Genomic DNA, 12,889 nt, shown 5'->3' with positions numbered 1-12,889 from the left:
AAAGAAAAGTAAACAAAGTAAGTAACCCTTTTCTCTCCTCTGACTCGATGCTTTCACTGCCGAGGCTGTGGGTTCTGTCCCTGGCTGAGGAACTAAGATCCCACATGCCACGCGGCATGGCCAAAAAAAAAAAAAGAATGAAAAATATTCAGATTTGTGTTAGGACAAATCTAGTTTTACTTTATTTGCAATCCAAAACCCAAGGTCATTTCAAATCAATAGGATGATGCTTCTCAGAAGGCGGTAATGCCATCTTCTGGTAGAACTCACCGACTCGCCGATTCAGAACGAAAGGCAGAGAAACACTTCTTCCCTACAGCTACATTTCTTTTGCACTGCTGATAAAAATTTGCTTATAAACACAACTAACTTCTCAAAAAAGGTATAGTTAAGGAACTAAAATGTGATTGAAATGCTACTGGTTTTCAAACTAGCAAAATAGCAAGTTTCATTCCAGTTAGCTTCTAAGTCAGCAATTGGCTCCTCTGTCCATGGGATTCTCCAGGCAAGAATACTGGAGTGGGTTGCCATTCCTTCTGCAGGGGACCCTCCTGACCCAGGGATCAAACCCAGATCTCCTGTATCTCCTGGATTGCAGGTGGATCCTTTACCTGCTGAGCCACCGGGGAAGCAATTTGAAATTGAAAAGCAATAAAATCAAACAGCAGAATGATGTGCCGAACCAAAAATGGTACAGCTCTTCTATGACTTACACTGGGGTTCTGTCCTGATAAATTCACCATAAATTGAAAATATTACAAGTTGAAAATGCATTTGACACACCTAACCTGCCTAACATCATAGCTTAGGCTGGCCTACTTTAACCGTGCTCAGAACACTCACATAAACTAGTTGGGTAAAATCATCTAACACAAAGTCTGCTTTACAGGAAGTGTTGACTGTCTCATGTCAGTTACTGACGGCCGCGCTGAGTGTGAAACGCAACGCTGTGTGTCCAGAGCAACTGCACCGGCTGCTCACAGTCACGGTGTCTCTGGACGCTGACTGCACTGCCTGCTCACAGTCACTGTGTCTCTGGACGCTGGCTGCATGGGCTGCTCACAGTCACGGTGTCTCTGGACGCTGGCTGCATGGGCTGTGTCTCTGGACGCTGACTGCACTGCCTGCTCACAGTCACTGTGTCTCTGGACGCTGGCTGCACGGGCTGCTCACAGTCACGGTGTCTCTGGACGCTGGCTGCACGGGCTGTGTCTCTGGACGCTGACTGCACTGCCTGCTCACAGTCACTGTGTCTCTGGACGCTGGCTGCATGGGCTGCTCACAGTCATGGTGTCTCTGGACGCTGGCTGCACGGGCTGTGTCTCTGGACGCTGACTGCACTGCCTGCTCACAGTCACTGTGTCTCTGGACGCTGGCTACACGGGCTGCTCACAGTCACGGTGTCTCTGGACGCTGGCTGCACGGGCTGTGTCTCTGGACGCTGACTGCACTGCCTGCTCACAGTCACTGTGTCTCTGGACGCTGGCTGCATGGGCTGCTCACAGTCATGGTGTCTCTGGACGCTGGCTGCACGGGCTGTGTCTCTGGACGCTGACTGCACTGCCTGCTCACAGTCACTGTGTCTCTGGACGCTGGCTGCACGAGCTGCTCACAGTCACAGTGTCTCTGGACGCTGACTGCACTGCCTGCTCACAGTCACGGTGTCTCTGGACGCTGGTTGCATGGGCTGCTCACAGTCACGGTGTCTCTGGACGCTGGCTGCACGGGCTGTGTCTCTGGACGCTGACTGCACTGCTGCTCATAGTCACTGTGTCTCTGGACGCTGGCTGCATGGGCTGCTCACAGTCACGGTGTCTCTGGACGCTGGCTGCACGGGCTGTGTCTCTGGACGCTGACTGCACTGCCTGCTCACAGTCACTGTGTCTCTGGACGCTGGCTACACGGGCTGCTCACAGTCACGGTGTCTCTGGACGCTGGCTGCACGGGCTGTGTCTCTGGACGCTGACTGCACTGCTGCTCACAGTCACTGTGTCTCTGGACGCTGGCTGCACGGGCTGCTCACAGTCACGGTGTCTCTGGACGCTGGCTGCACGGGCTGTGTCTCTGGACACTGGCTGCACGGGCTGTGTCTCTGGATGCTGACTGCACTGCCTGCTCACAGTCACGGTGTCTCTGGACGCTGGCTGCACGGGCTGGTCACCACAGGACCACGGGGCTGCCTGGGAACAAGGGCTCACGGCAGCCCCCATTACTGAGAATGGATCCTACTTCGCACCCTCATTCCAGGCAACAGCAAACTTCAAAGTGTAGTTTGTATCAAACGTGCATCACTTTTGTACCACCATAAACTCAAAAAACCCTAAGCTGAACCACTGTAAACTGGGGACCATCTGTACAATGATGGATGATAATTAGCTCAAGCGAGAACACTCAAGAAACATTTCTCCCATCTGCACTGTGCAGAGCCAAGGGCAAGCCTGTGTCCAGAGACAGGTAATATTGGGATGCTTCTGGGAATCAAAGAAATGAAGCTACAATGCCATTTAATAGTAGGAATATTTTATCTGAAGTCTGAGAAAAGATACTTTCCTAAGTATAAAATCCTTTCTAAATCTTTTTTAAGAGTTGGGAAATAGTTCAGATTATTCACAGAAGATAAAAAATCAGACAACACTGTTTATACAATATTAAGAATACTGTGTTTAAACAGAGGTAAAGTACTGCACTTTCTACAAAAGAGCCTGAACAGAAATAAAACTTCAGGTGTTAGGTCTAACAGTTATTCACATAAAAAATAAGCACATAGAGATTTCCTCAGGGGTCCGGTGCAGGGGGTGTAGAAACTAAGATCACACGTGCTGTGCAGTGCAGCCAGAAGTAATTAAATATATAAAGAGAACTCAAAAAATAAAACACGTAAATAATGTCTGCTATTTAACAAACTATAAGCTTCAGTTAACGATTTGTCATATTTCTGTATGTAATCATTTTAAAGAGATTAGAGAGTCCTATTTTTCAAGATGTCAAAAAGATTTCATATGAGAAAATTAATCTTTTCTTTGAAAGCACAGATGCCCTTCGCAATTACCTGGAACAGCCTCTCGGAGCTCTGGGGCAGAGCTGCGGGAGAGTAGGTGGGGTCCATTTCTGTGAATTCTTCTGCAAAGTTACTCACATCTAATTCATCTCGGATGACTGGCTTGAAGGGTGCGGGCACTTTTTTGGCAGCTAAATCATCCCAGTTTATTTTCTAAAACAGAAAGAAAATTGGTACAAAGTAGAAATCAACAAAGTTGAAATACATTTTTGAAAAATAACAAAGGTAGGTAATTTTCATGGAACAAGAGAGAGAAAAGCACATATTTCCAACCAACAATTAAAAACAATTTCTTCTTTACAAACAGGAGCATGTTTTGGGGGGGGGGCATTTCATACGTGTGATAAGTTTGTGGAAATTATTATATTATCGTTATAAAACATTTGGATGTCTCAAGGCTGACTGACTCAGATGTGGCACTGACTAGCTCAGCTGTTTCTTGACCGCAGTTTATAGCTCCAGCCGACGCCGGGACTGAAAGGTGGGACCGCTGTCCATCCCACTGCCGTGGGGTCTCATCCTGGCCACTAGGGGGCACCAGGACACCCCAGTTCACCCTGGGGATATCAAGAATTACTCTGTCATGTGCCCCGAGAAAGGCATTTAAGCCAAACCCAGATTGTAATAAAGGGCTTTAAAATGGATGTGACTATTAACTCTAAAGGAACAGCCCTATTTTCAAGAGGCAGTGCTAACTAGCTTTCCTCCTGGCCATCTAGACAGATTAGAAAATAAACTCTAATTCATGCATTGGTTTATGTCTGTAAGTCTAAACCATACTGTGACCGTAGGAAATTGTGTAACCATTCTTTTCTCATTCAACTGTATTCAAGGGTTTCAACACTGCCTATTCTCTCCCCCATGGGATAATCCAGGCCTCCTTCACACCCATGCACTTCACTAACTGATAAACTGCACTCTTATATGATTCAAATTCAACCCTCTGTTCTTTTTTGTGGTTGTTCTCCTTCTGTCACTTAAAAAAATCTCTGATAATACTTATTGAACTGAATCCCAGTTTTATATATATATATATATATATATATATATACACACACACACACACACATAGTATCATTGTATTCCATATTACAAATATATAATATCAATATATTTCTCCTATAATCCAAGATGTCATCCTTGATAGTAAGATACACCCTTACTTTACGTACCATTAAGAAAGAAAAAGCATGACCAATTAGAATAGCAAAATTCTGCCCATTGTTAGCTGCATACTGATTTCGGAGACGGTAGAGCATGAAACTTGCAGTTTGTTGATGACATTCAGTAAGTATAAACAACATAAAATGTTTTTATTGTGCCCTCTTGTGGAGGCGATGGAGGTACAATCACTAAATTACAGATCTTCAAACTTTTCAGCAGGAACAGGTTTTAAAGATCATTCAGCTCATCCTCTTTATTTGACCCAGATGGAAACTGACTTTTCAGCAGGAACAGGTTTTAAAGGTCTTTCAGCTCATCCTCTTTATTTGACCCAGATGGAGACTGAAGCCTGGGAATCAGACGACCCTTTCACTGAAACGTCCGCGAGTGGCAGGGCCAGTCTCTTGACTTTCTTGTTTGTGTTCCTTCCTCTGCAGCTGTACTGTTTTCCATCACGAGCTATGATCTGTGCTTGGCTACCGTACATGTATTAAGAGGAACTTCTCGAGTAAAGGGGTAGTTTAAAGACATCTGTTGTTAGCAGGAGAGCATTTAGTATGTAGAAAGTTGAATGCTATTACAACCCTCTCCACCTCCACTCCATCTGGGCCTTTGCAAGTAGAATTGGTCTTTCCTGAAGTGTTCCTGTCATTTACAAAGTCAAGGCAATTGAATAACCTAAAATTAATATTCTAAGCTACAGAAAATTGCTCGAATATGAAAGCTCTATTGCAATATTCGTAAGTACAGGGAACCCTGGAGAAAAAGATTTCCAGGAAAACATGATTTGGGCCATTTTGCCTGAGTCGTTGTTCAGTGGCTCAGTCGTGTCTGACTCTTTGCGACCCCAGGGACAGCAGCTCACCAGGCCTCCCTGTCCTTCACGACCTCCTGGAGTTTGCTCAAATTCAGGTCCATCGAGTCGGTGATGCCATCCAACCATCTCATCCTCTGTCGTCCCCTTCTCCTGCCTTCAATCTTTCCCAGCATCAGGGTCTTTTCCAATGAGTCAGTTCTTCGCATCAGGTGGCCAAAGTATTGGAGTTTCAGTATCAGTCCTTCCAATGAATATTCAGGGTTTATTTCCTTTAGGATGGACTGGTTGGATCTCTTTGCTGTCCAAGGGACTCTCAAAAGTCTTCTCCAACACCACAGTTCAGAGGCACCAATTCTGCAGCACTCAGCCTTCTTTATGGTCCAACTCTCACATCCATACATGACCACTGGAAAAACTATAGCTTTGACTAGACAGACCTTTGCTGGCAAAGTGATATCTCTGCTTCTTAATATGCTGTTTAGGTTGGTCATAGCTTTTCTTCCAAGGAGCAAGCATCTTTTAATTTCATGGCTGCAGTCACCGTCTGCAGTGATTTTGGAGCCCAAGAAAATACTGTTTCCATTTTTTCCCCATTTTTTGCCATGAAGTGATGGGACCGGATGCCATGATCTTAGTTTTTTGAATGCTGAGTTTTAAGCCAGTTTTTTCACTCTCCTCTTTCACCTTCATCTTTAGTTCCTCTTTGCTTTCTGCCATAAGGTTGTATCATCTGCATATCTGAGGTTATTGATATTCCGCCCGGCAATCTCGATTCCAGCTTGAGCTTTACCCAGCCCAGCACTTTGCATGATGTACTCTGCATAGAAGTTAAATAAGCAGGGTGACAATATACAGTCTTGACATACTTCTTTCGCAATTTTGAACCGGTCTATTGTTCTATGTCTGGTTCTAACTGTGCTTCTTGACCTGCATACACATTTCTTAGGAGACAGGTAAGGTGGTCTGGTATTTCCATCTCTTTAAGAATTTTCCAGTTTGTTGTTAATTTTTGAGCCAAACTCCTGAACAAGATATCTGAAATAGTTTGTTCAAATGTTAACCTTTTAATCTAAGAAATGTACATACTGAGAATTTTATTCTAAATGTATTTCTCACTATGCTACTGAACCTCTATAAGAAGTACAGTAATACTTTTTAAAACAGCTAAGACTGAAATGTATCCTTTTTTGAGCATTTAAGAACAAAGAGATAATTCTTATTCTCAATTACTATTTGTTTTTCTCTATTAAGCATGAAAGCTTACTCTATAGTAGTTTTTTCTTTGTTTTGGCATGATATTTTCATTCATTTTTGTGATAATGTGAAAAGCTCAGTTTGCAAAATAAAACTCTGATGGTCCCTCTGGACATAAACATTTAGGTCATGTTTCTTGATACTATGAAATTATTTAAAAGTCATAAGCTCAGAGTTTTAGAAATCAAGGTCATTATATTTCAGGTTGAGTATTTAGATGGAAATAACTAGCCAACCCAGTCTATTTTTCCCCAGTTATTGAAAACTATGGTTGTTTTTTTTTTTTTTTTTACTACACTGAGCAAATTAGGGTGAGCAGACATGTTGGTACTCTGTAGAATGAATGGTCTCATTAGGCTTTTGCAGAATAAGAAAAGCATCATCTCAAGTACAATGAAAATTAATGAATAATTCTTCACATATTATAGATATTCAACTGAGAAGGAGGCCGATTTTGAATTATCTAAGATTTCTCCTGGGAAAGAAGAGATGAAATCACTATCTAAAAAGCATAACACAGGGGCAGTAACAGCTCATGAACTGAGACTAAAAAATTCAGTAAAAGTCTCCTCAGTCTATATGCCTAAACTTCCAAATCACACATGGAATCCAATACTTAGAGACTCTAACCAATTAATATGTAGAAAACCAATTGTTATTAGGATCCTCCCCATTCTCACTTCATTTAAAGAGAAAAAGACTTTTTAGCTCCTTACAAGTAGAATTCTAATCCTTCTTAAAGGGTTCTATCATTTTAAAAAGGGATAACACACATGGAAGCAGAGAGAAAACGACGCTGAAACACCCATGTTCACTCATTTCACCAAGAACGCCAAGTACTCTGAAAACAGCATGGCACAGAAAACCATCTGCTCAGCGTGTTTCACCTGAAAGAAGGGATGTTCTTTGATTTCATCTGCGTCGCGTGGACCGCAGCCCAGTCTCTTCTTGGGATCTTTCATCAGGAGACGCTGGATCAGGTCTCTGGCTACAGCACTCATTTCCTGGGGATACGGAGGCTCGCTCTTTAATATTCTCCTGTAGGCAGATAAAACAACCAGAGGGTGAAGTTATAGTGACCATATTCTTTGCAGAAACAATTATGGTGCAACACACTCTGAAATTTAACTATATGTGAAAAATGGAGATAAAAATATTTAAATTGAGATACTATGAAATAAAATTTCTGAAACTTAAAGAAGCAGAAACAAAAAGGACTGGATTATTTTCCAGTATGTCAATCCTAATGGGAAGTGTTAGTCACTCAGTCGTGTCCGACTCTTTGTGACCCCATGGACTGCAGCCCACCAGGCTCCTCTGTCCATGGAGTTCTTCAGGCAAGAAGACTGGAGTGGGTAGCCAATCTGTTCTCCAGGGGATCTTCCCAACCCAGGGACCGAATCTGGGTCTCCTGCACTGTAGGCAGATTCTTTACCATCTGAATTGGGTTAGATCTCCTATCTATGGACTAGACTCTATGATGAAAGCTTTCACCATGGAAGCAACTTTAATAAATTTCAGAGAAGAGAAAATCAGCACTCAGGTTTGCGAGGAGAAGCGAAACCCCAACCACCCCCGCCTCGCTTCCCCTGGCCCGCATGTCAGCGAACAGAAGGTGCCAGCAGGACGCGGAGGGCGGGAGCCCCAGACAGGGAGCAGAGCCAGCCGGACGAGGCTCGACTCTGAAAAGGGGCATCAGAGCCGGGGGTTCTTCACGGACCAGAGCGTCCTCCTCGTGACTGGCAACAACGGAACAGACCGGGGAGCCCTGGAAGGCGAGAGCCGCTCCAGGAAGGAGCGGGCTCTGTTGTTACCGACGGTACGGCCATGTAAAAAAATTAACATAGTCAGGTTTCTTGATGAAATATTTTAAATTCTTCTAAGGTCACGGAAGAAACCAATCCAATCCTAATGTACCTCTGTCCCTCTTAAGAGCTGGAGCAACAGTTAAATGAGAAAAATATAATGGAAGTGGTTGCTGGAAATTAGGAAGCTTAACATAGTACATGTGGAGATAAACAGTTTCTTAATTATTTGGGTTGGAAAAAGATCCCTGTTGTGCATCTGAAGAGTAACAATGTTTTGGAACAAAAAGAGAATAAAGAGACAGTTACAGTGCGATAGGAGCAGGAATTCTAGAGTCCGTCTGGATCAGGTTCAAGCACTGGCTGCGTGACCTTGGAATAGTTCATCAGCGTCCTCCTACCAGAGCTTCCACAACTGCTTTCCCAACAGCAGGACCTGCCTAAAACGGGCATCACTCTGACACGAGTGCGGACCTGGTGCGTGGTGCCTGGCACAGCCCCGGAACGGAGCAAGCGCCAGGCAGACGCGAGCTCCTCCCTGCCCCCTCCCTCCCCTAAGGAACCCCCGAGAAACAGACGGCCTGCAGCAAGCAGCAGTGAGCTCGGGGAGTGACGGGGAGACGGTCACGGGTGACGAGGCATCCCAGCAGCACTGTTCATTTCAAAGCTCATTCTGCATCTAACACTCCATCCTGGGAACCTAGAACACTGCTGAAAGAACAAGCAAGAAACGAACAAGCAGAACGCAGCAGAGGGATTCCCTGGGGGTCCAGTGGTTAAGGGTCCTCTCCCAACGCAGGGGTGCAGGCCTGATCTCTGGTCGGGGAAGCAAGATCCCATGTGCTGCGGAGCAACGACCCAGCCCGCTGGCCGCAACAAAGAGAGCCTGCAAGCTGCAACCGAGCCCCTTTCCCTCCCGATTCTTTCCTGCTCTCCCATGGCCCCCCGTCTGTCAGGGCTGCAGCATGAGAGAGGGTCCTCTCTAAGGACATACAGCGTGGGCACCCCGTCTCTCAGGGAAGACAAGCCTAGCCTGCCGTTTCTCCACCCTTCTCCTTTCTGCAGCCACAAGTTTCTCGTGTGAAAGGACGAGGCTCCAGATTCCCTGCTGCTGAGTGAACCAGGTGTAGCAGAAGCACCTTGGTGACTCCTTCTGAGGGTCCTGACTCTGCACCAGTACTTCCTGTACCAAAGTCACCCACGTTTACGGGAAGTCTGCTCCATACCAGGCGCTGGGGGAAGGAATGGTCAGTCTTGTTGACCGTGCTGGGTTCACAGGGAAAGAGGGCTGGCGAGAGGGGAGTGAGCCCTGAAGACAGGCACGGCCCCAGCGAGATGCCCAGTCTGGGAGGAGGAGCAGGAGACGCGTGCACACTTCAGGGCAGCCGTCTGGACACACAAACAGTACCGTGTACAACCGAGACGGGTGGGGAGGGGGTCCCCATGCAGGGAAGGGGAGGGCTAGATGTGGGTGAGAAGGGCATCAGATCAGGGAGAAATGGAGTAGAAATCTGCAGGAATTCCTGCTGAGCACAGAGCTGATGGGGGGACAGGCAGAACAAACAGCGATTGCTCCAAACCCTCCCTTTTCCCGAGTGAGGACAGCAGGTCCGGAAGCAGCAGGAGCAGACCCGCCCCACGAGGAGCGGGACAGGCGGCGGCCTCCCAGGAGACCATGGGAGGACCACTGCTGGAAGCGCAGTGGGACAGGCTCCCCAGCAAGGCGGGGACGCTGTGAGGTCCAGGAGAGGGTCAGAAATGGGTGCGGGGAGGGCAGGAGACGGCAGGCTCAACCCTCCTGTGGGAGGATGACCTCGGATTTACCTTCCTCTAACACAGTCTCCTTGGAACGCTCGGGTCAAGATGGACGTGAAGCATCCGGTGTGCGGTTACATCAGGTGTGAAGTTACCCCTGAGACGGGAACTGCGCCCCGGGTGAGGGCACGCGGTCCTGGGGCGTCTCAACTGGTTAATAACCCAGGACTGTTTTCCCTTGCTTCTAAATGAATCTTAGAGCCCTCTGGAAAATCAGAACTGGCTCTGAGTCAGCACAGCACCTCAAAACTCTTCACATGTCGTGTACTGCCATTTCATCCATGCGACAATCCTGTCAAAAGGTTACTATCCCTGTTTTTCAAATGAAGAAAGAATATACCTATGAATTAAAATTTCAATCAGATATTTTAGAATCTGGATAATATTAATATTTATTTGCAAGAATAAGTGATAACACAGCTAAGAAAATTTTGAAAAATAGTGCGAGAATTTGCCTAACTACATGTTAAAATGTATTATGAAACTGTGAAAGTGAAATGGTGGTAAAATAAATTAACAGTTATATCGAGTGAACAGAAGACACCATTTGAAAAACAGGCATATACAAAAAGTTACAGTTTTTTTTTTCTTACACTGTTTTTTAAAAATGACCAACCAACACAGGAAAGGCCAGCATGATTTAACACATGTCCCAGGGAACCAGCTCTTTGGGAAGGAGACGAACAAGGACCTCGCCTTGTACCCTAACCCAAATAAACTCCGAACGGAGTGAGGAATTACATGTAAACACCAAACGAAGTAACATTAAAATCTATAATAACATATAAATGAATATAAAAGTTGTTTTGATTCCTGTATGTTTAAAGTTTCTGAAAACCCCTATGGTAAAAGAAATCCACAACCAATTAGCTGAAGAATTAACAGAGTAAAGGGTGAGGACATCAAGATTAAAATCAAACCTGTGATGGAGGAAGAGGTGGGTAGATATGTCATAAGCAAGGATGGTAAAATATTCATGGTAGAATCATGGCCGTGAGTGTGTGGGTGTCCACCGTAGCAAATATTTGAAACTCCCCATAATAGAATATGGTGGAAGCAGTAAAACCATGAAGCTTACATATGTGTTTTGTGTGTTCACTAAGACATGACAACAGAGAACTCCCCCAGTTAAGTTTTCAGTGACCTTATGCTCAGCCCATCACCCCATCACCCACATCCGTAAGACTGCTCCTTTCCCCACACTCTTTAACTTTCCTCATGGAATTTACAGATTATCACGTTTATCTCTTAGTTATCTCTCCTCAATAACATGTAAGTTCAATGGGAGTAGGCACTGTCTTTTTTCTTTTTTAAAAAAGCAGTCTTGTTCACTGCTTTATTTCGTGGAGCCAAGAACACTGCTTTGGCCCACAGCAAGTCCTCCACAAATGTTTACTGCATCAATAGATGTCTAATTGTTCCCCATTTACTAAACCAGGATCTTTCTTTCTCAGTCTCAATCAATGTGCATGTGCATAGTCATGTCCGACTCTTTGCGACCCCGTGGACTGTAGCCCACCAGGCTCCTCTGTCCATGGGATTTCCCAGGCAAGAATACTGGAGTGGGTTGCCATTTCCTCTTCCAGGGGAATCTTCCCAAACCAGGATCAAACCTGATTCTTTACCACTTGAGCCATGCTTGCAGGTAACTTTTTCACTTTTTTGCAGAAGGCAAAAGATGGCTTGATTATATCTATTTGCTGTCTGTAAGTCCACAGTCTTCCCCACGTCATCCTTGACTCTCTCTTTCTGGTTCCCCAGTGGTCCCAAAATGACAGAATCACTTATGTGCCTACCTGAGTTAGAAAGACTTTCCGCTACACTTCACTTACTCTGAATTTTTGTTCAACATGAGCAGACAGTAAAGCATATGATGGAGTATCTACTCAATGGTATGATACATAGCCAGTACAAAATCATGTTTATGAAGAGCCTGTTGTTAGAGAATGCTTATAAACTTACACAAAGACTGCAAAATGGGAGTCATACTTCTAGTATGAGCACATTATTCAGGTGAAGAAGATGAACAGGAAATATTTTAGCAGTGTTCATCTGTGGGTATTCTTATCACTGTTTTCTCTTTATGCATGCTTTAAACTGCAGTCAACACTCCTTTTAAATTAGGAATAATAAAATTAACTTCATTTACAAGACCATGGGCTCACAGACAGCCGTCCACAGGCCGGCGAGGACTCCGCGGAGCCTTCGGGCCCTGGCTTGTCCCCTCGTCCATGCTCCAGGCCATCCTGCGGCTCCATCAGAAGGGCGTCCCTGGCGCTCCCAAACCCCAAGGCCCTGTACCCCCTGGATTCCTACAGCACTCATCTTAACCACTCGGCCATCAGTCAACACCCTCTCTCATGAACTGTCATCTAATTATTCCCTATCTTCCCCAATAACATGCAAGTTTTCTTAGGGCAAGAGCTTTGTTCTTCTATCTCTTTTCCTCTCAGGAGTTAAAAATCACTCACTGTACACTCCAGAGATGACTGAAATCAATCCCGCTGCTGTCTACAGGCCAGCCCTTCCAAATCCTTTACCTGAAATAAGCATCTGCCTTACCAGGAACGAACACAGCCTCGTGGAACCAAGTGTTACCCTGGAGAGAGCACAAAGCCACTTCTGGTCACTCCGCACTCAGCCCCAGTTCACCTCCCTGCAGCTCCTCATTTGTAGGACAGCACTTGCTGAGATATAACTTTCAGGGTTGTAAGGATTCAAAGACATGACGCGGGTGACTGGGCACAGAGGCTGGCATCGGGGCCCTCAGCCTGCTACTCCCCAGGAGCACACCTTCCCTGAGCCATGGAGCTGGCTGCCCGGGGGGAAGGTCCCACACCATCACTTCCTTCTGCCTATTCCAAAGTTCTTTCTTGACCCACCTACCCTGTATCTCCTGAGACTACGTCTGCTGGATAATTAAGAATAATGATGTGCAGGATTTCCCTGGTGATCTCAATGCAGGGGCCCGGGTTC

General features: G+C 45.5%; 1 protein-coding gene across 3 annotated transcripts in view; it reads right to left on the bottom strand.

The window, feature by feature from the left end:
• RPS6KA5 (ribosomal protein S6 kinase A5) overlaps positions 1-12,889 on the bottom strand; it is a 185,463-nt gene that overhangs the window by 20,542 nt on the left and 152,032 nt on the right. For all 3 annotated transcript variants that reach the window (XM_061156418.1, XM_061156420.1, XM_061156419.1), the window contains 2 exons: positions 7,181-7,331; positions 3,050-3,211 (listed from right to left, as the gene is read on the bottom strand). In XM_061156418.1, coding sequence (XP_061012401.1) covers positions 3,050-3,211; positions 7,181-7,331 — 313 coding nt within the window. The remainder of the gene's footprint in view (positions 1-3,049; positions 3,212-7,180; positions 7,332-12,889) is intronic.

The sequence above is a fragment of the Dama dama genome, chromosome 12 (assembly GCF_033118175.1).
Source record: "Dama dama isolate Ldn47 chromosome 12, ASM3311817v1, whole genome shotgun sequence".
NCBI classification, from domain to species: Eukaryota; Metazoa; Chordata; class Mammalia; order Artiodactyla; family Cervidae; genus Dama; species Dama dama.
The sequence above is the reverse complement of the archived record's forward strand: the minus strand, read 5'-3'. Positions and strand labels throughout refer to the sequence as shown.